The 26,045-nt window shown below is 43.3% G+C and overlaps 1 protein-coding gene across 4 annotated transcripts in view; it reads right to left on the bottom strand.

Moving 5' to 3' along the window:
- Positions 1 to 6,349: 6,349 nt before the first annotated feature.
- Positions 6,350 to 26,045, bottom strand: part of FAF1 (Fas associated factor 1) — a 487,297-nt gene continuing 467,601 nt past the window's right edge. For all 4 annotated transcript variants that reach the window (XM_087445969.1, XM_004438535.3, XM_087445970.1 and 1 more), the window contains one exon: positions 6,350 to 6,975. In XM_087445969.1, the coding sequence (XP_087302095.1) occupies positions 6,892 to 6,975 (84 nt within the window). In that variant the 3' untranslated portion in view covers positions 6,350 to 6,891. The remainder of the gene's footprint in view (positions 6,976 to 26,045) is intronic.

The raw sequence follows: 26,045 nt of genomic DNA, 5'->3' as shown, positions 1-26,045 counted from the left end.
CTGCCTGCATTTGACTCCTGGCTCCATGGTTTACTAGCTGTGTGACTTTGGGCAAATTACCCAATCTCTTGTGCCTCAGTTTGCTCACCAATAAAGTGGGGCTACTGATAGCTCCTACTTCATAGGGTTGTTATGAGGAGTAAATGAGTTAATACAAATAAAGCACTTAGTGCCTGGCATACAATAAACACGATGTAAATGTTCACTATATTATCAACAGCTTTTTATCAAGCACCTACACAGTGCCAGGCCCACGCTGCAGGATAAAACAACAGATCGGATGGACCCGACCTTCATGGAGTTTATACCTTAGGCAAAATCTGAGCTGAGTCTTGAAGTACAAGTTGCCTGTTATCTAAGGAGAGTTTGAGAAGAGCAGAGGGCAGAGGAAGGAACTCAGGGGCTGCTGACATTTCACAGGCAAGCAGGACAGGAAAACTCTGCAGAGGAGACAGAGGAGGACCTTTCAGAGAGGTGGGAGGACAACTAGAGAAGTGCAGCATCCTAGAAGGCAAGGGGAGAAGTGTGTGAGGATTTTTATTATACTCTATGGGTTAGAAGTTACAGCTACTGAAGCAGCTCAGGGAGGGGGGCCTCATCGCTGAGGGAAAACACAGCAGGCACGAGCTTTGGGCTCAGACCCAGAGTGGAAGCTCAGCTCCTCTCCCTACTAGCTGTGTGTCTCTGGGACAGGGACATAATTTCTCCGAGCCTCAGTTCTCCTAACTGGAAAATACGGATACTAACAGTAGTGACCTTACAGAGTGTTCTGAGGACGGTGTGGGAGGATGGAGCGTATAAAGCCCCTGGCATCGGGTAGGCCTTACCGAGGTACTCAACACCAATTCCTTCACTCTTTGTCTCTTCTCAGCAGGTCCAGTGGGTTTTGCTCCAGCTCCAATTAATTAACTGCTTCAGTAACCACTGGGCGCACGACTGCTATGTGCCAGACCCGGGACTGGCTCTGGAAGTAAACGGATGATTACGATCTGGTCTCCACCTTCACAATGTTCCCAGATGAGCTGGATGTTCCAGATGGAAGTGACCACCTTGTAAATACATGGACATCATCATTTGTTTAAATTCAGTCAGTAAGTCCAAATTTACTGTGTGCTCACTGTGTACTAGTCATTTTGCTAGGCCTTGAAGATATGGCGACTCAGACCCTTCTGGGGGCTCTCTGTCTGGGCTTGTGGGGAGGAAGGACGTGGGAGCTGAGAGTTACAGTTCAGACTGATCCAGTGCCATGAAAAGGGCGGCACAGGGCTGAAGAGTCACAGCACAGGCGCCTAACCTGGAGGGTGTGTGGAGGGTGTGGCAGTGGTCAGGGAAGCCATCTTGGAGGAAGTGAGGTCTAAACTGAAAGTGAAGGATGGATGGTGGTAGGAATCCAGTGGTGGTGGAAGGGCATGCAGAGCAGAGGGAAGAGTGTGCAAGGGCAGAGAGACAGAAAGCTGCTGCTTTCAGGACAGTGCAGGTAGCTCAGGACGTGTTGAGGGCATGACTAGAGTTATCGATGGTGAGGGAGGTAGGGGCCAGATGACAGGAGTTCCAAGCCAAGAGTTTGGGTTTTATTCGGATGGCAATGGGAAGCCTTTGAGGGGATCAAAGCAGAGGTGTGGGCTGGTGAGGCAGGTGTTTAGAAAGCTCTTTCTGGCAGCTGTGTGGAGACTGGTCTAGAAGAGAAGGGACTGGAGAAAGGGAGATCAATTAGGATATGGTTTTGTAACCCAAGTGAGAGGCAATAAAGGTCTGAAAGGAAGAAATGTCAGTGTGATAACGGAGGAAGGAGCAGGGAATGGATTCTGGAGATGTCAGAGAGGTAGAAGCTACAGGATCCTTCTTAAATCATTGCATGTGCTTAAAAATACAAGGCATTGCTTACATTCTGGCTCCCGACACATTGGGGAATGAGTCACTTTGGAGAGCTGAGTTTTCTATAAAAATATGCCTTTATCCCTTTTTGCATCCACCAACATTTTAAAACTGTTATTATTTGAAATGCCTTGGTAATATGTCATACTTTCCTTGAAGGTACTGCACTGTGACAAACACAGCGGGGACTCTGGAGTCACAGGTCTGGGTCCCAAGCTCTGCTCTGCTATTAGCTGCGGAGCTCGGGCTCACGTCACTTCACCTCTTTGAGCCTGCTGCTTCTTCAAAATGGGATCAAGAACACCCACTGGCAGGGGTGCTGTGGGGTTACATGAGCTCATGTACATCATGCTCTGAGCACTGTACCAGGTTCATCCTAAGCGCTCAGCAAGTTAGTCCCTGCCCACCTCTTCCCCACCATGCCCCGTGCTCATTCTCATGGACACCAGTAACACAGTGACACTCTGTGCACTGCTCTTTGACTTCTCTGAAGAGCCCTAGAGCAGTGCTCCTGGACTTCTTGTGTCTGCTTTTCAAGTTTTCTGTATCCTCCCCCATAATCTGCCACTTCTTATTGCTGTCATCACCTACTCTCTTTTCTTTTTATAATCCCATACCAGATAATAGCTATTCTAACTGCTTTACATGTTAACTAACTGTTAAGTGTTAATTCCTTTAATCTTCACAACCTTGGCAACCAGGTATTGTTATTATCTCCATTTTATAGCTAACAAGCTGAGGCACAGGAAAGTGAAGTAACTTCCCAAGGGTGCACTACTAGGAAGTGGATGAGTGGCTTGGACCCAGGCAATTTGGCTCCAGAGGCTCTTCTCTTAACCATCCATACATTATATCACCTCTCAAAACCGAGAACCACAACTAATAGTGTACAAATTAAGAGTTAGTAGACTGAAGACTGGAGAGCGAGTGTCTTTTATTGGTGTTTCCTTTCAGACCAAACTTTCAAAATGCAGCAGAGAGGAGCTGTATGACCAGTTGGGGTTGTTAAAGGCCATTTTCCAAAGTAAATTATTCGAGATAAGGGAGAAGCACTAAATGCAGAGGAAGGTTCAGGGCACGAAAGCCTGGTTGTTGCATCCCCACTCTTTGGGGGTTTTATTTTATTTATTTATTTATTTTTAAAGATTTTATTTATTTATTTTTCCCCCACAAAGCCCCAGTAGATAGTTGTCTGTCATAGCTGCACATCCTTCCAGCCGCTGCATGTGGGATGCGGCCCCAGCATGGCCGGAGAAACGGTGCGCGCCCGGGATCCGAACCCGGGCCGCCAGCAGCGGAGCGCATGCACTTAACCGCTAAGCCACGGGGCCGGCCCTCTTTGGGGGTTTTAAATAAAAATATGGCTTGATGAAAAGACAGATTCAACTTCTCAAATAGTCTGATGTTTGCATGATGTAAATGGTGGTTCTTAATTTTTGAGGTCAATAGAGCCCACGGAGAATCTGATAAATACAGATTCCCCTTCCAGAAAAGTACACATTTAACTTTTTGTACACAATTGTAGGGGATTCCAAGATCCATTCTTGGACATGAAATTTAGAGATTCTTTACAGAAGAGCTGTGGACCCCAAAATCAGGGCCTAGAGCTTGAGTCCTAACACTTTTAGTGACATTCTGTGTGACTTTTAGGCAAGCCACTGCCCTCTGAGACCCATGTGCAAACATGGGATGATCATCTCTGCCCTGCTTCCCTCACTGCAGTGGACTGGGAGGATGTGTGGGGAAGGTGTAGTAAACTGCACAGTGCTATCTGAATGTAATCAGGACACTGAGGCTCAGAGAGGTTATTCATTTAAGGTCATGCAGCTATTGAGAGGCAGAACCCAACTTCAAACTGAAGACACTGAAGTCTCTGGAATGTGTGCTGTGTGTGAGATCTCCCTCCAAGAGTTTTATAAAGGATCAAATGAGATAATGCTTGAGAAAGGGTCACATAGACCGTAAAGTACAATGCCTACGTGAGTTACTCCCGGATTGAATTTAGGATTCCACATCCCATCCACCTGTGGGATCTAAGACGGGGTGGATGAGGGACTGAGAGGGATGGTGGAAGTGTGTCAATCAGTGATGCTGCTCATGGAGACAATTAAGACTCCCTCCCACATCCAAATGAACAACTTCCGTGCTCTTGGGGAAATCTGCCAGAGCTCTGCAACCTCTCTAAAACCCAGCCCATTGACCAGTACACTCAGGTCAGCATGTCTAGCTTTGGGAATAGCAATTTTAATGCAACTGCAAACTTATTTCATGTCTCTAATGTCACCAAGTAAAATTTATAAAAGCCTAAATCCTGTTCTTCTACCTTAAAAACGAAAGATTCCATAAAAGATGCTCTCATCCAACTCAGATGCTTACAATTCAGAGATGAACACCTGTGTGTCCCATAAAACCAGTGGTGCCAGAGCATGGCAACATGGCAAACCAGACACCTCCCCCAAACTGCACCTTCTGAGAGGCAGCGGGAAATTGGCAACACTTCCTTCAACCTTCAAATGAAGGCTCCAAACGTACAAGTGACAATCCAGGAAACACAAAGGAGTGAACTGGAACGGGGGTGGGGATGGCAAGGAGCCCTGGAACTTCACTACAAACAGCGGGGCGTAAAAACGCTGAGCAAATACTCGGACTGACTCACTGACTGCGTCTGGAGGTTGGGATGTAAAGCCCAGCGAAGTTTAAACGAGGAGGAAGAACTACAAAGGACATTGCTATTTCTGTGGTGACAGCAAGTCACAATGTTTTTCTTGGAACCTAACTTGATGCAAGTCATTTTAATGTTGTGCTTGTAAGAAAAGGCATAAAACTGCTTTGGCCTCCTGTTCTAGAGCTTTATAGACCAGAATGACATGCATGAACAGTGATAATCAGCTGAGGCCTTTCTCAGCAATGGGACCTACAGAATAGGATTTCATGGGACTGAGCAAGGAGAACCTTCCAAGACAGGATTGAAAAAGTGTGGGTAAACTTCATACACATTCAAGTAGCATTTAATAACTTTTGTGAAATTGTTTCAGAGTTAAGTCCATATTATCGGAATACAGAAGTGAAGGTGATGGGGGGAGCAATATGATGAAGTCAAACCCAAGTCAGAGGGAGCAGGTTAAACATGAAAGTGAACTCAGAATCCCATCTCTCCAATCCGCACCCCCACCCTTGCTGCTGTTCCTGAGTACGGTCTGAGTTCAGGGCTGAAGCTTCTTCACGACAGCTCCAGAAGAAGCTCTACCTGGAAAAAGAAGAGCTAGTGCATCTGTAGCATTGGAATGACTGTCTTGTGGGGCCACTGGGTTAGGAAGGTAGGAGTGGAGCTGGAGAGGAAGTGCTCAGGTTGAACTACCCCACTGCGGGTCTCTTCCTTTCAGCCTCCCTGGAGAGAACCCTGGGGCCAGAGAAGGCCTGCACCTACACAGACGTAGCAAGAGTCTGTTAAGAACACATCTCTTTTAAGAGAGTGTTCCGTGGAGGTCCCTGGTTGGAGCACCAGAGAAAAGACAGAAAGTGGAATTTTCCTGGCCACGCCCACTTCCGGGCAGAGGGAAAAGTGACCAGGCAAATCTCAGGCTTTGGTGAGTTTTCTGAGAACCCCTTGGCTTGGACCGGGGGAAAAAACCCAGCACTCAGACTCTCTTATGGACAAGTACAAAACGTCAAATCAGGATCCCAACCCCTAGGATAGAGACCACAGGTAACAAAAAAATAGACATGGAGAAACATTTCAAGGCTGAAAAGAAATCACTGGCTGTGAAGGCATAAACAGCACTTCCATGAACTAAACTCCAAATGCCAAATCCATAGATTAACAAGAATCCACATTTGCTAAATCATCCCGAAATTATATGTAGGTTCAGGCAACACATGTCTTTTGAGCTGAGCCCACAAGTTTGCTCTCTCAAATATATGAAGTCAGACTCTTCAGCCATAGAATGACACCCCTTTCATTTGAGATGCGAGTCTAATATTTAATATTAAAACATTAAAAGAATGAAATAGTGGAGCAAGTTCCTTATTACAGGTGGGCTCAGAGTCCATGAGGCAGCTGATCAGATTTTGGCGAGAGATAAGGTGCTTAAAACACCAAGTGACAAGGTCCAAACGTGTGATGGAGAAGGACAGAAAAACAGGAGAGAATTGTGTTCAGTGTACACTGATGGACCAGCAACCTGGGAGCTGGTGTCTGTGAGGTTCTAACCGCCCAAATGCAAACCTAACAGCAGCTTCCTGCAGCGGGGCCAGATAGCGAAGTCCTGGTACTGGTCCTCTTCACACTATCTCAACATTCACATCGTGCACTTCAACAGTTTCCCACACTGTAATGGAACAGCAAATACCTCCTAGATGGAACCTGGAGACTCAAGGCAGCAGCAGTAAATATCCTGCATATATGTCAAATGCAGTCCTCAAACCCAACCTTATATCTTAGTAAAGAAGTCAGAAAGTACCAACAAAAATGATATGCTTTTTTTCCTACAATAATGTTTAATCTCCATGCCAAGAAGTTCCATTTGACTTTTTTCCCCCTGCCTCTTAAAATTAGGTGACAAAGTAGAAATCCAGTCATGAAGATAAAAAGGCAGAGGTGTATGAGCCCTGGCTCAATGAGACATATCAAATACACAGCATCCTGGTGTCATAGGACAGACAGAACTGTCCTAGACACTGTGGGGAGAAAAAGGGCACTGGAGAGGTAACAATTCTACTTTGTGATCACTCCCACTTGAACAGTGCATAAGTCAGTGAACAAGGGCGAGGTGAAGGGGGTAGGGGAGGGTGGCAGAGTTGTAATTCTCAATAATGAGGGTTGGGAACATATACTCGTGGATGGGAAATTTTAAGTAGCTATGTTTATTATTACTTTTTTCCAGCAATCTTGCAAGAGGCAGAAGTGTGACACTGAATTGAGTGAGACGAGCGTGTAGGTGGGTTGGTGAGGAGCCTTTCTCTTGACGCACGCCTCTGGCTTGTCAAGGAAGGGCTGGTTCCACTGCTGGGCTGTGTTTACTCTTTCGCTTCAAGGAAAAGGGTTTCTTGAGGGAACAACTTTACCTCCAATAACGATTTATTTGGGTCCAGCTGGGTTACCTAAAAAGAAAGAAAACACATATTTAAAAGAGTGGAACAAACACTATTTTTTCCACGTGGCATTCAGATCCTATCCATGCACACTGATTTATTTATTTATTTTTTTGGTGAGGAAGATTGGCTCTGAGTTAACCTCTGTGCCAATCTTCCTCTCTTTTCTATGTGGGATGCTGCCACAGCATGGCTTGATGAGCACGTGCCCAGGATCTGACCCTGCGAACCCTCGGCCACTGCAGCAGAGCAGGCGAACTTAACCGCTATGCTACCGGGCCAGCCCGTATGCACTGATTTTGAGCCTACTATGTGCTGGCATGAGCATTTTCACATCTATTATCTTATTTGATCCTCAAAATAACCTTGTAATGTAGGTGTTGTTATTCCCATTTTATAACTGAGGAAACCAGGGCTCAGAGAAGTCAAGTCTCAGAGTTTTGTGGAAGAACTAGCATTTGATCTCAAGGCATAGGTTCAGGAGACTGGACCTCTTTTGGGCAGATGGAGGTCCCTCGCCTCCTGCACAGCTCAGCTTGGCCAACAGAACAGGAGGCCTCTTAGGAAAGGGTTCGGGTTAAACAATGACAGGCATTCCTGGGGACTTCTGCTTGGTTAACTCCTGACTACAGGGAGGGCTTTTTCTGCTTGGTGGGAAAAGAGCGAAGCCTTTGGGGCTGATGTTCCTACTAACCCTACCAGTAGCACACTGCAGAACGCCCACTCCACCATGCCCAAAGACGGTATCTCCTCTGCTGGGGAGAGGCTCCCCCGCGAGACACAGCACAATCTCCTTGGTGGTGGTGGTGGTGGTGGGGATATTTAGTTTGAAAAAATGAGTTAATGTCGTAATATGACTTTGTATTTTAGAAATAAAAATCATTATTTCATAATATAAACCATAGAGAGTAAAGCTAGACAAAATCTTGGCTCAGCTGAGACATGGTAATCATATAGGGATCCTAAATTACCTAATTTATTTAACTTTTATGACCTCCTAGGCCAGGGGCAGGGATGGGATGTGGAAGACTTCTGAATCTGAGAGTGAGAGAAAGAAACAAAATTTTCCTGTTTATCAAAAGGAACAAGAATTTTAAAAAGTTGAAAAATACTGGTTTAGTGGAAAGGACAATGGACTTTGGAACCAGAAAGATTCTGCTTTAAATCACAGTTGTGTTGGCTATTATTAGCTTTACGGCTTTGGAGTTAGTATCAACCTTGCAGGAGTGATGTGAGGATTAAATGAGAAAAAATATATAATTAGCACAGTGTCTGGCACAGAGCAGGTATTCCATGATGGCTGCTGTGCATGTGAGTGACTGTAAGGACGGACGGACACACAGATGAATGGGCAGCTCTGAGCGTGTGATGGGAGGCTGAGCAGTCTACTCTGTTAGATACGGAAGCTCTGGGCCCATGGGCAGAGACTACAGCACCTGAGGCAGGCAATCTTGTCCTCTGCTCATCTCAAGCCACACCTAATGAGATGGCTCCACTGTCTTCTCCTAGCCGAGGGGGAGTCGAGGCCCGGGGAGGGCTAAGTATCACAGGCAGGCTGGCAAGCTGAAGGAGGAACACTATCTTCGACTGTATCCCGATGGAAACCTGGTCTGCCCAGGAGGGTCATTAAGGAGACACATCCGCCTCCAGAATCCTCTCTGCTTATAAGGAACCTAGAGCAAAGCCGCTCTACTGGTATCTCTTGGGTTCTGGGCAGATGGGCAGGCAAGGCGGTGGGGAGGGCCCAGCCTGCCAGTCTGTCTTCCAATGCACCGGGGGGCAAGCTGCTGGCAAATGTTTACCCACTTCCCCAATTAACGTACAATACTGCACTGGCTTCTGTCAACAAACAGAGCTATGCTGCCTCTGCTTCTGACTCGTTGGCATTTTCTGCCCAGCTGCTTCCGCTATTGTTCTTAATTAACACGCCAGAGCTCTTCCAGCATCTTCTACTTTGTTATTTGTGGTTTGTAAATATGATGTTTTTTTAATTGAAGTATAATTGACATATAATAGCCTGTTAGTTTCAGGTGTATATCATAGTGATTCGATATTTATAAACATTACGAAATGATCACCACGATAAGTCTAGTTACCATCTGTCACCATACAAAGTTATTACAATATTATTGACTATATTATTCCCTATGCTGTACATTACATAGCCATAACATTAATTTTATAATTGGAAATTTGATTTTTTCTGGGAGAAACCATAATCATAATAGTGCCAGAGCTGTGCATATACCCTGCCTGAGTTGTCAACATGCAAGGTTAGAGGTTTAGAAAACACAACCAGTTTTCACATGAGAAAACTGTGTTCAGGAAAAGTTAAGTGATTTTCTCAGTCACTTTAAGTGGGAGAGCTGGGACTTAAGAACGAGGAAACTAAAATTTCTTGAACACCTCTTACATGCCAGGTACTTTAAAAATGTTATTCTATTTAATCCCTTATAACAACCACGCAAGGTAGGTGGAGATGACAAAATTGAGGCTCAAAGTGGTTGCTACTTGTTTAAGGCCACATGGAAAGTAAGAGTCTGTCTACACAGCACAATAGTGAAAAAAGTGAAATAGGGGCTGGCCCAGTGGTGAAGCGGTTAAGTTCACGTGCTCCCTTTCGGGGGCCCGGGGTTCACAGGTTCGGATCCCAGGCACAGACTGATGCACCGCTTGTCAAGCCATGCTGTGGTGGCGTCCCATATAAAGCAGAGGAAGATGGGCATGGATGTTAGCTCAGGGCCTATCTTCCTCAGCAAAAAGAGGAGGATTGGCAACAGATGTTAGCTCAGGGCTAATCTTCCTCACAAAAAAAAAAAAAGTGAAGCAAACTTAGATTCAAATCCTAGCTCTCTTGCTTACTACCTATATGACCTTAAATAACTTATACAACCAGAGAGCCTCAGTTTTCCCATGTGTAAGGTGGGAGTAATCACAGTTTCTCCTTTATAGGTTGTTGTGATGGTTAAACAGAATAACGGTGGTGAAGCCTCTGGTACAGCGCCCAAGCCAGTAAGAGCTCAGTCAGTGGTAGCCATTACTGGCTGGAGTGCTGCCTTGGGTAGGGGCCCTGGTCTGTTTAACCTCAAAGCTGAAACTCTTCCTCAAAGCGTCTTGGAGCCCAGGTCTGCACCAGGTTGCTCTTCTTATTTCTAACCCACTGCCCAGTAGAAGTTCTCCCTTTTCCCTGATAGGGTAATGCCTCAATATCTGGAGACCCCCTTTTATAGCTTCAGTGGGGCTGTGCCACCAATGGACTGCTTCACAGCAAACAAGGCTGTGTTGGGGCTGCTCCCTCTGGTGCCCCAGATGACAAGCAATTTTTTTCCCTGAAGGTCACTGCAGACAGAAATTTCAAAGTGAACAAGGATAATCTGTTTCCATTCTCATTTGCCTAGCGTGGGCAAAGAGACTGTGGGGAACCTAGGGGTAAATAGGACACCATGCTTCTCCCCAGCAAGAGAGTGGCCATATTGTGAAACCATCCTGCAATGCTCTGCGCCTCATTCAGGAAGGATGTGGGGCATGCCAAGAGGGAACTCCTAGTAAGGAGGAGCCTAAAAACCATGTTCTCTGAGAAACAGCTGAAGAATGGGAGATGTCTCCCTGGAGAGACAACACTGAGAGTGGTGGTATGGTGCTGCTATAGGGGGCAGGGAGGGGGCTCTGTCAGCCCTCTTTGAATATCTGAAGGGCTGACAAGTAGACAGAGTAGATGTGTCCTGTGCAGCTCCAGTGGGTAGAGCTGGGACTGGTGAGGTAAAATTGCAGGGAAGCAGAACTCAGCTGCTCAGACAGAACTTTCTAATAGAGCAGCAGCTGCCGGTGTGGCTACTACTGTTGCTTTCTTTTACCTTTCTTTCTCCTCCTTCTGTTCTTTATTTTCTTCTTTTTCATCATCATAGCAGCAACTATAATTTATTGAGTGCCTGCCATGGAGCTGGAACCATGCTAAGTACTTTATACATAGCACCTTAACTAGTCCTCAAAACAGCTAAGTGAAGTAGGTATTATTGCTGCCATTTTATAGTTGAAGATACCACGGGTTATCTTGCCTAAGGCTGCAGGCAGAATAAGATTTCAAACTCAAGTCTGTCTGACTCCAAAGCTCATGATAACCAGAGAGCTTCCAGCCAACAAATCAATGGGCTGCCTTGGAGAAATGGAGGGGTAGGGAGGGGAGAAGTGAGTACACTCTCTACTGTCCCTAGAAGCATTCATATAAAAGCTTATTTGAAGAAGATGATGATTTATTTTGTACTAGGCATATTCCAAGCACTTTATATTTATAAAATAATTTAATTTTCATAATAACCCTCTGAGGTAGGTACAATTATTATTCCCATTTTACAGATGAAGAAACTGAGTCATGGTGCAGATTAAGTAACTTGCCCAAGGTCTCAAAGTTATTAAGGGCAGAGCCAGTACGTGAATCAAGGCAGTCTACCTTTGGAATCTGTATGTTTAACTACTAGACTATTCTGCCATAGGTGTTGCTAAGAGTAGTAGGATCCACACAGAAAAAGAGGCTGGAGGAGATGACCCTGAGGTTATTTCTAACCAAGCTTCCAGGATATAAGATGTTCACTTTAAGAAAGGCAAAAGGTCAAGGGTCAGGAAAAAAATCCTGAAATGTTTATAAAATACGAATACAAAAACCCAATCTGAGCTTGTGTTCTGCCATTTACTTGGGACTTTACTGAATTATTGACTCTCTAAATCAACAGAGAAACCCATCCTTTGGGACTCCTTGGAGGACGGGGAATATTCTCAGATAAGAAGTATGGTCTGTGTATGTTAGAAAAGGAAAGTCAACCATCTTGACATTTTATTCATTATACGTAGGACACTTGAATGGATATATTTTCTCATTAAATTAATGTTTTAGCAAATTGGCTTTGTGAAACATGTTTATGTTAGCAAAAATTGGACGTTTTCTGCCAGACAGATCTATTCTTTTCTGGATTAATTTTCTCAGCAGTTTGAACTTTCATATACATCTTATTTCTATTACTTTTCCTGGTTCCTTTTCTAAAAAAGTATAACATGCTGAGAAAAATGTGAATCAATGTGACAGATTCTTATCCGAGGCCCCAATGAGTGAGTCCCAGAATATGAGGGTGGGCAAGCTCCTGAAATGCCCAATAGTCCACCTCCTTCATTTCACAGGTGGGCAACTTGAGGCTCAGAGAGGTCAAGCGACTTGGCCCAGGTCTCATAGTTCATAAGGCACAGATGCGGTACTCTACCCCAGAGTTTCTGATTTCTGTTTTGGGGTTCTTTCTAGCCACACCATTCTGCATCTTACTTTTTTTTTTTTTTAAATACCTGAACATAAATATAATACTACTATTAGGCTGGGAGTTACTTGAGGGCAGGAGCTGACTAATACTAAAAATAACAGTAGCAGCAATATATGCATAGTATCTTACAGTTTGCAAGATATTTACACAAACATTAATTCACAATCATGTAGGGTAGGTATTATTATCAATCCTTTTTATTTTATTTAATTTTGCTAAGGTAATGCCTTTATTTTACAATTGAATACAGGAAAGTCTGGATCTAGTTTTTAACATTTAGAAAAAATGCTAGGTTCAGCAAATGGTGCTGGAACAATTGAACATCCATATGCAAAAACACGAATCTAGATGCAGACCTTACACCCTTCACAAAAATTAACTCAAAATAGATCATAGACTTAAATGTAAACCACAAAAGTATAAAATTCCTAGAAGATAACATAGGAGAAAATCTGGATGACCTTGGGTGTGGCAATGACTTTTTGGATTGTGCCTTCCAAAGGCACAATCCATGAAAGAAATAATTGATAAGCTGGACTTCATTAAAATTAAAAACTTCTGCTCTGCAAAAGACACTGTCAAGAGAATAAGACAAGCCACAGACGGGGGGAAACTATTTGCAAAAGGCACATCTGATAAAGAACTATTATCCAAAATATACAAAGAACTCTTAAAACTCAACAATAAGAAAATGAACAACCCAATAAAAAAACAAGCCAAAGATCTTAAAGACATCTCACCAAAGAAGATATACAGATGGCAAATAAGCATATGAAAAGATGTTCCACATCATATGTCATCAGGGAAATGCAAATTAAAACAACAATGAGATACTACTGCACACCTCTCAGAATGGCCCAAATCCAGAATACTGACAACACCAAATGCTGGAGAGGATATGGAGCAACAGGAACTCTCATTCCTTGCTGGTGGGAATGCAAAGTGGCATAGCCACTCTGGAAGACAGTTTGGTGGTTTCTTATAAAACTAACCATATTCTTACTATACAATCCAGTAATCGCACTCCTTGGTATTTACCTAAAGCAGCTGAAAACCTATGTCCACACAAAAACCTGCACACAGATGTTTACAGCACCTTTATTCACAATTGCCAAAACCTGAAAGCAACCAAGATGTCCTTCAGTAGGTAAATGGATAAATAAACTGTGGTACATCCAGACAAGGGAATATTATTCACTGCTAAAAAGAAAAGAGTCTGATAAAGCCATGAAAAGACATGGAGGACTCTTAAATGCATATTACTAAGTGAAGGAAGCCAAGTTGAAAAGGCTAAATACTGTATGATCCCAACTATATGACACTCTGGAAAAGGCAAAACTATGGAGACAGTATAAAGATCACTAGTTGCCAGGGGTTAGGGGGAGAGGGATGAATAGGCAGAGCACAGAGGATTTTTAGGGCAGTGGAAATACTCTGTATGATACTACAGTAATAGCTATATGTCATACCCACAGAATGTACACCACCAAGAGTAAACCCTACTGTAAACTATGGACTTTGGGTGATTATAATGTCAATGTAGGTTCATCGAAAGTAACAAATGTACCACTCTGGTGGGGAATGCTGATAATGGGGGAGGCTGTGCATGTGTGGGGGCAGGGCGTATATGGGAAATCTCTGTACTTTCTGCTCAATTTTGCTATGAACCTAAAACTGTTCTAAAAGATTAGTCTTTAAAAAAACATGGTAGGTTGAATTTTTTTAAGGTTCCCAATGTATTTTAACAGCTTATGGGGGAAACACACCACAGTAGTACTTGGAAATCATGCCTTGGGAATCAGCCCCGCTCTGTAGATTCGGAAACTTGACCTAGAGATTGGGCTTGCCTACGATCACACATCATAAGTGGCAGAAGCAGAAGCAGAACCCAAGCCTTCTGTCTTCTTTCCTTATAATTTCCATTGTAACTCCCCTACCTCCCACAGGTGGCCTATTAGGGTTCTCTCTCACTCCATGAGTTACAGCCCTCAGGTTCAGTGTGTGAAACTGGGAAGCAATAAACCACCAACAGTTTCTCAAAACGTATTCTTGTTTTTAGAGTAAAATTCGCATTTCAGAAAGTTCTGGCATCTTCAAGGGGAGAAAAGCTCTTTTCTCAGATTTCCTCTAGTATTTGCCTGCTCCCCTCTGGTGACCAACAACAACCACTTTCTGGACTCTTTGCTGGCAGCACTGCGAACAGGAGCTCTGTACAGGCTGACCCCAGGAGCAACCCTTTGCTACACTGGCAGAAAACTTACAAGCCTTTTGTAGCCCACCCAGAGAGCAAACACTAGAATCTCACTCAAGCCTCTTCTACTTCTTCTCCCCCCACTGATGTGAAGGACAACCAAGTCCCATTCTCTACATCAGACACAGACAGACAGACCACACAGACACACCATAAAAAAACTTCCCTGAGTATGAGGAAATCCCCCCTTTCAGTTATGGACCATCTCCTTCTGAAAGCCCTCCCTCACATCTCAGCCCTCAGCAAGCTCTCCCTCCTCCCCAGTCCTCTATACCAATCGCCAAGGCTGTACACTGTCTAATGTTGTCAAGGATGTAAAGGGCCAGAACGTATGGGTTCCAGTTCTGGCTCTAGTGGTACAACTTTGGACAAAACACTTGTCTTCTCTAAGCTTTAATTTCTGCGTTTTTAAAAATGTGGGCGTTAGTGATTCAATGGAGTCAACTGGACTGCAGTTGGGCTTTGGAAATAGAAACACTTGGGTTCAAATTTCAGCTCTTAGCCACGTCAGTAAGATGCTTAGAGCTCCAGCTTCCTTCTCCACTGGGTTAAAGAGTTGTAGAGATTAAAATAGCCATCACAGAGCCTGACATATGGAAGCTATTATGATTCAATGCCTTCTTTATGTCTTAGTAGATGTCACCTGTACGGTGTGAGCTCCTCAATGGCTGGAATGGTTGAAATGTGGTCTAGGGAGGAAGACTTGGGTTGGATTCCCATTGCCCTAACCTCCTAACTATCTGATGACCTTGGGTAAGTTACTTAACTTTCTGGTTCATTGTTTCTTCATTTAAAAAATTGAGACATTTTTTTGCCATCCAGAGTTGTGAGGATTCAATAAGATAAAGCTTATATAACCCATGAAGCATTTACTTCACACTCATGCTTTCCCATGGAGGGATTCTTGGATGCTCGCTCTATCTCTCACACAGGTGAGAAGAGGGCTATCTGCTTGGTGAGTGTGAGAGAAGAATCTGAGCTCAGCCCCTTCCTCTCCCTTTTCTGGGGCCAATCTGCTCTTCTGCTACAAGGTACACGGGCCTGCAGTGTCAGCTGTGCCAAGGACTGGATAGGCAAGTCTCTAATGTAGGGGCAAAGAATCTATCAGCAAGCCCTTTGGCTGCAGATCCCAAACTACAATCTATAATCAACTTTTTCAGTAACAAAAGTGATATTTTTATCCTACCTGAGTCCTATGTCTATCTTTCAATTGGCCTTATGTCTTCCAATTAGTCTTGAACTAGTTAAGTGAAAGGGTATTATTTAATGGCCCTTAAAACCCCAAATACCGCCACAGCACTAAGCAAGTGCTTAACAATTATGATTTGATGTAACTTGATACAAGGGTCACAGCTCTTTTTTCCCAAAGTCTATTCAGCCATGATTAGAAGATGAGTGAGTCACCCAGACAGGGCATAAATCAGCTCTAAAATGCATTTCCCACCTGTAACATAAGCCACAACAAAGCTTATTCTTAAAGAGATGCTTCTTTAAAACCAAGTTATTTGAACACAAAATGAATGTGCTTCCTTCTAAAGAATGCATGCATAATAATAATGACTATTGTTTTACAGCTCTCAAAGCACTTTCACATATATTACCTAAACCTCAGAGCTATCCTAAGAGACTGGACTAATTTATCCTCATTTTTACAGATGAGAACACCAAAGCTCAAATAGGAACATTACTTATACACTGTCATATAACTAGAAATTGGTGGAGCTCACATTTGAACCCAGGTCTTCTCACTTCAAATCCTGACTTCCTTGTACTCTATGAGGCAGCACAAAGGCCGCATATGTAAGTTTCCAGATTATAGTGAAGCTGAATATATCTGCTTTTGGTTTTGTTCAAAATTAGCATGTACTTTGAACTTGCAAGAACAACTGATCTTTTTGGTATGCTATGAGAAACCTATTCTGTTAGTTATTCTAGTAGAAAAAGCATGACTATTAAATATCACATTAAAAAAATAATTATTCATGTCATCACTATCAAAAAAGTTACCATTTATTTGGCATTTTATGTGTCAGGCCCCATACTAGTTGTTCTGTATATTATCTAATTAAATGCTCACAACAATCCTATGAGATAAGTGTTCCTATTATTCCCATTTTATAGATGAATTCTCTGGTTAAGGGACTTGCTTAAGATTACATAGCTAGGAAAAAGAAGGCCAGAATTCGTACCTAGGTTTGTGAGCTTCCAGCCTGTATCTGATGCATTGCCCTTTGTTGCCTCTTAACCTCTGATCCTACTTCTAAACAGAGGACAGTTAATGTGACTGACTGGCTTTCCCTTGGGTGTAATGAAAGCAGGCACTCTGCAGCTGTGTCATGGCTCAGGTCCCTGTTGTGAGGGGCTTTGTTGTTCCCCACAGGAACACAGGCTATCTTTTGTTACTGTCAGCTTGGGCCTAATAGCTAATTGTCCATTTTCTTTAAACACCTTTTGATGAGCTGGGAATCCCTGAAGAGGGCAGTTACACCCACAAAGTATCAGAGGGAGAACTTAAGAGCTGATCTGCTGGTCATGTGCTGATCAGGGTGTGAAAAGGCTTTGGTAACTGTGAAGTCTTTTGCAAACATAAGGGATTGTTAATCATTATCATCATCATCATCGTCATCAACCACAACAATGCCAGTTGCAACTTCTAGCAACTTCTCTACATTTGCTGCACGTGGTAGTGCAACCCCAAAAGGAACTTCTAACTTAGAAAGGTCCCACTTTGAGACCACTCTATGGCTTGTTTCCATCCCAGCTTCCTGTGTAGTTTCTGGACCAATATGTCTCATTGGACCACAGGAAAGAAGTAGCACTGGGGCGAGGGTTTCCAGGAAACAGTGACAGATGCTTCTCTTTCCATTTATTGAACTGTAGTAGAACAACTGGGGTGCTAGAGATTAAGGTTGGGTGGGCTTCTGTGGCTGTATAGCATAGGGTACCTAGAGGACATTTTCCTTGCTTGATTTTTTTTTTAGGTGAGAAGGGAAAATGAACGAAAAGTTAAAGGAAGAACAAAGGGAGAGAAGACTAAGGTGACAAAGGGATGGAAATTCTATCCTGTAGGCTGCCCTATCTGTTCTTTGTTTTATCACATTATAATAATGGTAACAGTTAACATTTATTGGGAGCTTGCTAGGTGCTAACTGCTTTATAAGCACTACACAACCCCACGAGGGAAGTACTTTAAAATGAGAAATAGCAGCTCAGAGAGATTATATAACCTGTCTAAAATTGCACAGGCAGGAAGTGGCAGAGCAAGGATTTAAAACTAGGTCTGACTCCAAAGTCTGTGTTCTTAACCACCACATAGATAATTTTAGTACTGTGGTCACACACTGGCCTATTTATTCTAAGTCTCTTACCTGGAAGGACTGTCCCCTTCATGTAACTGAAGCACATATCTCCTCATAACAGAGTATATTACTACCTCAGGCATTTGGGCAAATTTCACTCATCTAGCTCCTCAGTTATCACAGACCTAGTGACTGTTAGAGCTGGAGGGGTCTTCAGAGGTCATCTCTGTAACTGATGGGGAAAGAAAACCCCAGCGAGTGGAAAGAACTTACCCAAGGCTAGTCAGTATTCATGACAGATCTGGGGCCAAATCTGGATTCTTCATACCCAGCCTGTGCCTTTAGACAGGCTGTTTAATGAGGACACCAACTCTAAAGTGTTACTAATGTCAAAATGGCCTCAAACTTGGTACATTGTCAGGGAGACCCTGAACACCAAACAAAAGAGGTGACCCTCTGTTTGCATTGGTATCCTTGATGGTGGCTTTGGTCACTATACTATTAAACAACAACCTTAGTGGAGAAGGCCCAGAGGGAATAGAGGGGCTTCTACCAAGAGGGGTAGGGTGGGGTGGGGAGGGGAAAGCCTCTTTAGTCTAGAAATAGGAGAAGATCCAACAGGAGAAGAGTGCACATAAAAAGAATAAAAGAATAAAGAGCACAAAAAGAATAAGAACAGGCATGCATCCTCATCCTGGGAAGCCAGTTCCTAAGATTAGTCCCTCTTGGGCTCTAGAAGAATGATTTCAAGTAAATAAAAGTCTTGCTTTACAGAGCAGTTTGCAAGCTCACTGTCCCTGAAAGCTTAATACATGGGGGAGAGGCCAATTCACAAATGAGGATTCTGTAGTGTGGCAGGAGAAATCTAATGCACATTAGCCCCAGCAGTGTGCCAGGTTACAGGGGTGCCAAGATGCTGGCCTCCTCATGCCCCAGGGCAGCCAGAATCCTCAGGGTTGGGTTGCTTCTGACCCTGAGCAACCTAGTATGGTTCCCCCAATGAGGCCTCACTTTCAGAGGCTGAGACGGATATCATGGAAGGTAGCCAGGTCCGTATATAAAAGGTTCCTAGGATGCCTCTGACAAAAGATTGGTCCAGAACACTAACCACTGTGTTTGGAGAGAAACTTGTTAACTGGTTAGGTTTAGAATGGTTACCTCAGCTTAAAAATCTTTTGAGAAACCCTGATCATTGTTTGCCCCAGAGTTTCATCCCTAGGCACGGGTTCAGTGCTAATTCAGGAGACAGGAAGACAAAGCACTGGTGGGTTTTGAATCCTAGTTCTGCACGTACGCTCTTGAGCAAGTCATTTAACCTCCAGAAGACTCAAATTTCTCATCTGTAAGGTGGTGGCAACATCACTCAACACCTAATAGACTCCAATAGACCATTTCACTCTGGGTCTCTCCTTCACACTGTCGAGAGAGACAGAGAGAGAGAGAAAGACAGGGAGGGAGGGAGAGACACAGGGAGGGAGGGAGGAGGAGGGAGAGAGAGAGTTGAAAAAATATCTGATCCTGTCTCTCTCCTACTTAAAATTCTTACAGGATTCCTAACTGCAACAGGATGGTCCCCTCTTGCTTTGGCCTCATTTTCCCAATTTGTAAATGGGTGGTGCTTCTGGCAAGGCTCATGGCACACCTCTAATGGACGACAGGGCTGGAAAAACAGCTTGGAGATAGATCATGAAGGGCTCGAATGTCTTATCAGGTTTAATTTAAACTTCTGAAAAAACTTTTCTCCCTGGTTTCAGAGAGCTGGAGTGGCGTGCTAGATGTGCTCTTTAGGCAGAGTGGCTAGGGAGAAAGGGAGCATTTTGAATGCATTTTAATACCCAAGGCCATGTGAGCTGGTACGTGCGTGCGTAACTCTGCATGCAAACACTGCTCAAGAGCTGGAGCTTTGAACAGGAGTTAAAAGAGTTGAGTCCCTAACGACATACAAAAGACTTGCCGGTGTGATTTATTCTGATGTATTTACTTATCCAATTACCAAAACAGCGGGAGATCATTAAATTTTCTAGTTACCAGATGCAGCACATTCAATATCTTAAATGTTACTAAGGCTCTCTCTGAGCTATTTTGATATTACATTTCGTCTGCCCAAAAGCTTATGAAACTGGAAGGCAAGAATCATGAACAGAGCAGGTGTTTTCTTTGAAGGTTGGTCCAGCAGGCACCTGTACAATACCAAATTTTTACCAGAAACTTGCAAACTCTCTCCTGGATTTAAGCAAAAGTACCATGATGAGAAACAGAAGTATTTAGGAGAGAAGATGCTAAGGAAGTGATACTTGAAGGTGGCTGGAGATATGTCAGGGCTCAGAGTAGAAGAGGAAAGAAGGGAACCGCAAATCTGGCTCCTAACTCTAGTATACTGCTTCTGACTACCTGTGTGATAATGGACAAGTCACTTTTCTTCCTCTGAGTTTCCTTGTCTGTTAAATAAGGATGTTGCATCAGATACACCACCTTATACGCCTGCTATGAGCATCAAGACAGCTTGTCTTCTACTGTACTTTATGCGAATGTTTCCTGGATAAGACTGAGCAACTTAAAGATAGAAACTGTGTGTTTCCTGTTTCTGTATTTCCAGCTTCCAGCACAGGACCTGGTGCATTATATGCTCTCAATAAATGCTTGCTGAATAAATGATCAAACCAGAGAATGTACATCATGGAATACTGAAAAATACAGAGTAAACCTTTATTAATAACGTTTTAAGAGTTAAATGGCAAAATAGACATTTATTCTATTTTCTTGTGAAAAAAGACATCAAATAAATGATATCTGGGCCTAAACTTTTTGAAAGGGTGGTGGTGGTTTGGCTCCTACATTCTTTCTCTAAATACTATCCCCTTACAGACCTTATGCTCCAGCCATTTACAGCAGTTTGCTATTCCCCAAATATGTCTGGTGCTTTTCCTTCCTGAACCTTTGCTCACATTGTTTCCTTTACTGGACTGTCCTTCTTTCCCAATTCCACCTGGTGAAAACTTATATATCCTTCAAGGCTCAGCTCAAATGATACTTGATCCACAAAACTAGGCCTAAGTGACAGAACCTAAATTAATCTCCTTCTCCTATTCCTTGTTGCCGAGTTAATCATAAGTGGTATCTTCTTCCATTCATGGGGCCATGAGCTCCTGGAACACAGGAGCCATATATGTTCATTCTGGTCTCTCCCTCATGTACCTATCCCACTGCCCTGCATGCTGTCAATCCACCTCTGCTGCACTAATACCTTTGTTCCACCTTGGGCTCCCCAGACAAAGCAGCTGCCAAGGTCTGCTGGCAGACTCAAGGTCAGTGTTTAAACTGAAATGTAGACACTGGCAATGCCAACCTATCCTTTGCTAAAACAGCACTCCTATACTTTGACCAGGCAAGGCAACCCACTTCTGGAAGATCTAGCTCAAAGGACCAGCTACAGTCTCACACTGAGTCATCTGCCTGTTGTGCCTCTCAGGTCATTCTGCAATTGTCTGTCTATGAGTCTGCCTCTCCAATCAGGTTGAATTCTGAGGGCATATAATGAGGTCTCACTGGCTATCTATCCCCAGGGCCTAGTCTACTACTGGAAACCGTGTGAATTCAATAAATGTCTGCTGAAAGAGTGACTAACTGAATGACTGAGTAGAGGCTCCCCAGTCCTCCCTAGAGCCTCCACCAGTCCAAAGAAAGGCAGTCAAGAGGAGCTGCTTTCCCAGACCTCTTTCCCCAGCCTCGCTCCCACAGCAGGCACAGCGTGTCAGTGATACCATTAGCAGATCACCCCAGCAGGTCCCCCAGACTCTGGACTCTCTTTGGCCCTTGCCTCAGTCAGTTCTGCTGCAGAGACATAGGGAATGACAATAATTTTCCTTGTCTACTTAAACTGCTGTTGGAATTGGCTAATTAGAAGGATTTAAAAAATCTTAATACTCTAAACAGAGAAAACTGGTTCTGAATTATTAAGCAACATTTTCAATGCATTTGAATAACCTTAAGTGACTTAGCTGCCACCTGATCCTAAGCTCTGGCTCAGATAAATAAATGTGAAATATTGTCGAAGCCCCAGCTTATAGGAGCCTCCAACTACAGTAAATAAAAGCTTAAGTCCCCATAAACTGCCTGGGACAGAGCCATTCTCATATAAAAGGAGTGAGAGAAGATGATCTTAAATAAAGCCAGTAGGACCAGAAAGTCAATGATTTTGTTCTAGTTTTCAGAAGAGAGTTGTCAATGTGGCAGGTATTATCTATATGTAGGTCATTTAACCATAGTATCAGAGCTGAAGAAGGTTAAGAAACCACTTATTTTAATCTCGTCATATTTCAGATGAGGAAAATAAGACCCAGAGAAGGATGTACCTTGCTTGAGAGCACACAACCAATGGCTGGCAGAATCAAAATTCTGCTTCAGGATGTGTGGCTCCCAGCTTATTCCCCTTCCACTACATCACATTCTTCTGAGAATGTCCTGCTAGAGATGTCAAAATGAGAGGCTGACAACTGGCTGTTGAAAAACACCTGAAAATTTTAACTAGATGGGTGACTTCTGGAGCTTAAATTCGAGGGACTCCATGGTTTCTCCCCCAGACTTCAGAGTTTCCTTCCACGACTATGCACTATGCACGAGGAGGGGAAGGAGTGGGGGGAGGACGGATATGGAGTGGGCGGCGGGGGAGGGGAACCAGGAATAAGTGAGGGTGAATGTCACTACAATGTGGTCTCTCTCTTGCCCATCCTCAAGCCACGAGGATACCATGAGTTTCTGCTTGGTGAGATGGAAAATAGAAAAACCAAAACCAAACAAAAACAGTGGATACATGAATGGGTAGGAATATTTTATTCACTAAACAAATATTTCCTGAGTGTTTACTACAGTGTCAGAAACCATGCTAGGCACGGGATATGACAGGGTACAAGGCACTATCTCTGCCCTCAAAGAGTGCAGAGTCTAGGGAGGAATGCATACAAGAAATCAGCCCATTGCAATTTAGAACAGTAAAAGTTACGAAAGGGGAGAGGGCAGCAAGGGAGCAAGAGGAAGGTAAACAACTAACTCAGTCCTAGGGGGTCAATTAGCTCCATATTTCTCTTTCCTCCTTGTCTCATTCTAATATGCACAACTGCTTCCTACAATATAATTAATCATTTTACTGACTTCTACTTTCATATACAATAAACCAGTATTAGTTTCTTACTATGTGCCAGGCACTGTACTAGGGGACACTCAGATGAATTAGACATAATCCCAAATAACTGCAGACTTGATATGTACAATTTTTCTTTTGTTTAGAAAATGTATACCTAGGGGCCAACCCGGTGGCGTAGTGGTTAAGTTCGCACACTCCACTTTGGTGGCCTGGGGTTTGTGGGTTTGGATCCTGGGTGCAGACCTACCCATCGCTCATCAAGCCATGCTGTGGTGGCATCCCACATACAAAATAGAGGAAGACTGGCACAGATGTTAGCTCAGGGACAATTTTCCTCAAGCAAAAAGAGGAAGACTGGCAACAGATGTTAGCTCAGGGTCAATCTTCCTCACCAAAAAAAAAAAAAAAAGTATATGTAACTTATTTTGTGACTATGTAAACCTGGGCCAACCACTTCTGCTTTTGGTGTCTTTTGGTTTTCCTAGGCCTTGATCAAGTTACTTTCCTTCTCTGCATCTTGGTTTTATTATCTATAAAACATGAGTCTTTTCTAGTTCTCATAGTCTAAAATGCATGCATGAGGAAGGCGTGTTCACATAAGGCTCTTACATAAAGCCAACCAGAGGAAGGAAAGTGAAATAAATTTGGAAATGTCAAAAGAATCTTCAGGTTTGAGATTCAGCCATGGACATTAAACCTGAAGCCTTGAGGTCCTGCTTCTGGATAAAGAGCAGGGTGTGGTCTGGGTGAAGTGGGCTGGGGCTGGGGCTGGAGTGGAGCTGGCACTGCAGCGAGGCCCAGGGGGATGTGGCCTGTCGAGGCATGTGCTGACACACTCTGCAACTCCAGCACTGGCTTAGAAAATTACAAGGAGCGTCTACAAAAGGTTAATCTGCGCGTATACACGTTGGCAGTTGTTGGTATTTACAATGTGTTATTATACAGACTTTAAGTGAGCAAAGTGTGTCTGCAGAAGCACCTGCAATACTGAGCACAGAACTAATGATTTTTTATTTATGGCCGGATGGAGTCAGATTGGATTGTATGTGGAGCCTTCAAAAGTTTATTTGAGTTCTGATACAGCAATTTTTAATGGGATAGTGCTTTCTAAACATCTTATAAAATTAAGTTCTGGGGCAAAGTAAATAATTTTGTATGGGTTTAAATACATCAACATACCTACACATAATCGGTAATAGTCACTCCGTGTTACATTCAACATGGCATGGTTTGGAAAGGACCTGGGTTTTGAGAATCAAATACTGGTACTGACATTTATTGTGCAACCTTGAGAAATTTAAGCTCTCTAAGCTTCTGTGTCTTCATCTGTAAAATGGGGATAATATTCATCTTTCAGAGAACTAATATACTTGATTGTGTATATAATAGACACACACACAAAATGGCTTTATTCATTGTCATCACTTCCTGCCACTCCAAGCCCCATAGAAAGGGGCAAAGGCAGATTTCATTAAGGCTCTGAATTCCACTCAGCTTCCATAAAATGGTTTTAATCACCTCAAACATATTTTAAAAACCCGTGTGTAGTCCTTGATTGGGTCGGGGCATGCAATGGCAGGAGTTCTTATATAACACTACTGGTTCTCTCAGTACCTCTGTGGGTTAGCAAGATCCTCTCCTCTCTGTCCCACCTACTGCATCATAATAGCTTAGATCTACTGAGCATTTAATTTACTATGTGCTGGTGCTTGAGAAGTATCACTTCATTTCATTTTTACAACAGCCCTGAGAAGTAGGTAATATCATTATTACCCTTATGTTATAGACGAGGAAACTGAGCTACGTAGAGGCTAAGTAATTTGCTCAAGATCAAAGAGCTAGGAAATGGCAGAGTTGAGATTCAGTCTGGGACTCCAGAATCCAATCTTTTAACCACTACCCTATACTGTCTCTCCATCACTCATCTCCTTCAAATCTGCTCCACCACCAGGGGCATTTTCTGGTCTTGAGCCAGTCTTTATCCTCTGTTAGAAAGTACCACCTAGACTTTCGCCTGGCACCTCAGACTCAACATATCCCAAAATGAATCTGCCTCCTCTGCCTTTCTTGGTTTTTGCATATGGTAACTACCATCCTTCTAGTCATTCAGGCTGGGAACTTCTAAGTCACCTCTGACAACTCCTTCTTCCTACCCTCCCCACCCTAACATAGCTACACAATCACCAAATCCCAATGATTCTTCCTCCCTCCTGATTCTGCTGTCTTCTCTTCATCTCCACTGCTGCCATCTGATTAAATCAGTTCAGACTCCCACAGCCTGTCATCTTGTCTACTGTAATAGTTCTATCTGGTCTCCCTTTCCAGGCTCTTCCTACTCCAATCTTTCCTGATAAAAATAATCAACTAGTTTGAGACAGTAGGGAAAAGGCAGAAATGTGGAATCAAAAGACCTAGGTGGAGCCATTGCTCTGCAACTTATTAGCTATGTCAATTTGTGTTAGCCACTTGGCAGCTCTAAGCCTAAATTTCTCATCTTTAATACAAGGGTTAACACCTACCTTAATTAGTTCAAATTTCCACTAGAAGTGGTTTTGCGAGGGCAACAACTTTGTCTAGGCTATTCACTACTATATGCCCAATGTCTTGTGCATAAGAGATGCTCAAATAATATTTGTTGGATTAATGCATAGAAAATTCGTCAGCATTTTTTCATCTCCTACCTCATTTCCCTCTATGCCCAACTTCATATCCTAAATTCCAACAAAGAAACTGTGTGCCATTCCCCAAACACCATGCTGGTTTATATTCCTATGGTTTTGTTCATACTTCTTCTGCTTGGCAAATAGCCATTCCTTTTTTTTTAAAAAGCTATTTTGAAAAAATTTAAACTCACAGCATGTTGCAAACTTGTACCCTTCACCCAGCTTCCCCCAATGGTACCAACATCAAAACCAGGAAATTGACATTGGTACGATACTATTAACTAGACTACAGGCCTTATTCACATTTCATCAGTTTTTATGTGTATTCGAGTGTGTGCATGTGAATAGTTATATGCAATTTTATCTCCTGTGCAGATTTGTGTAACCACTCTCACAATCAAGATACAGAATGAAACCATAAAA

The sequence above is a fragment of the Ceratotherium simum genome, chromosome 22 (genome assembly GCF_057802395.1).
Source record: "Ceratotherium simum simum isolate JZ-2026a chromosome 22, ASM5780239v1, whole genome shotgun sequence".
NCBI lineage: Eukaryota > Metazoa > Chordata > Mammalia > Perissodactyla > Rhinocerotidae > Ceratotherium > Ceratotherium simum.
This window is presented reverse-complemented; position numbering and strand designations above follow the sequence as displayed.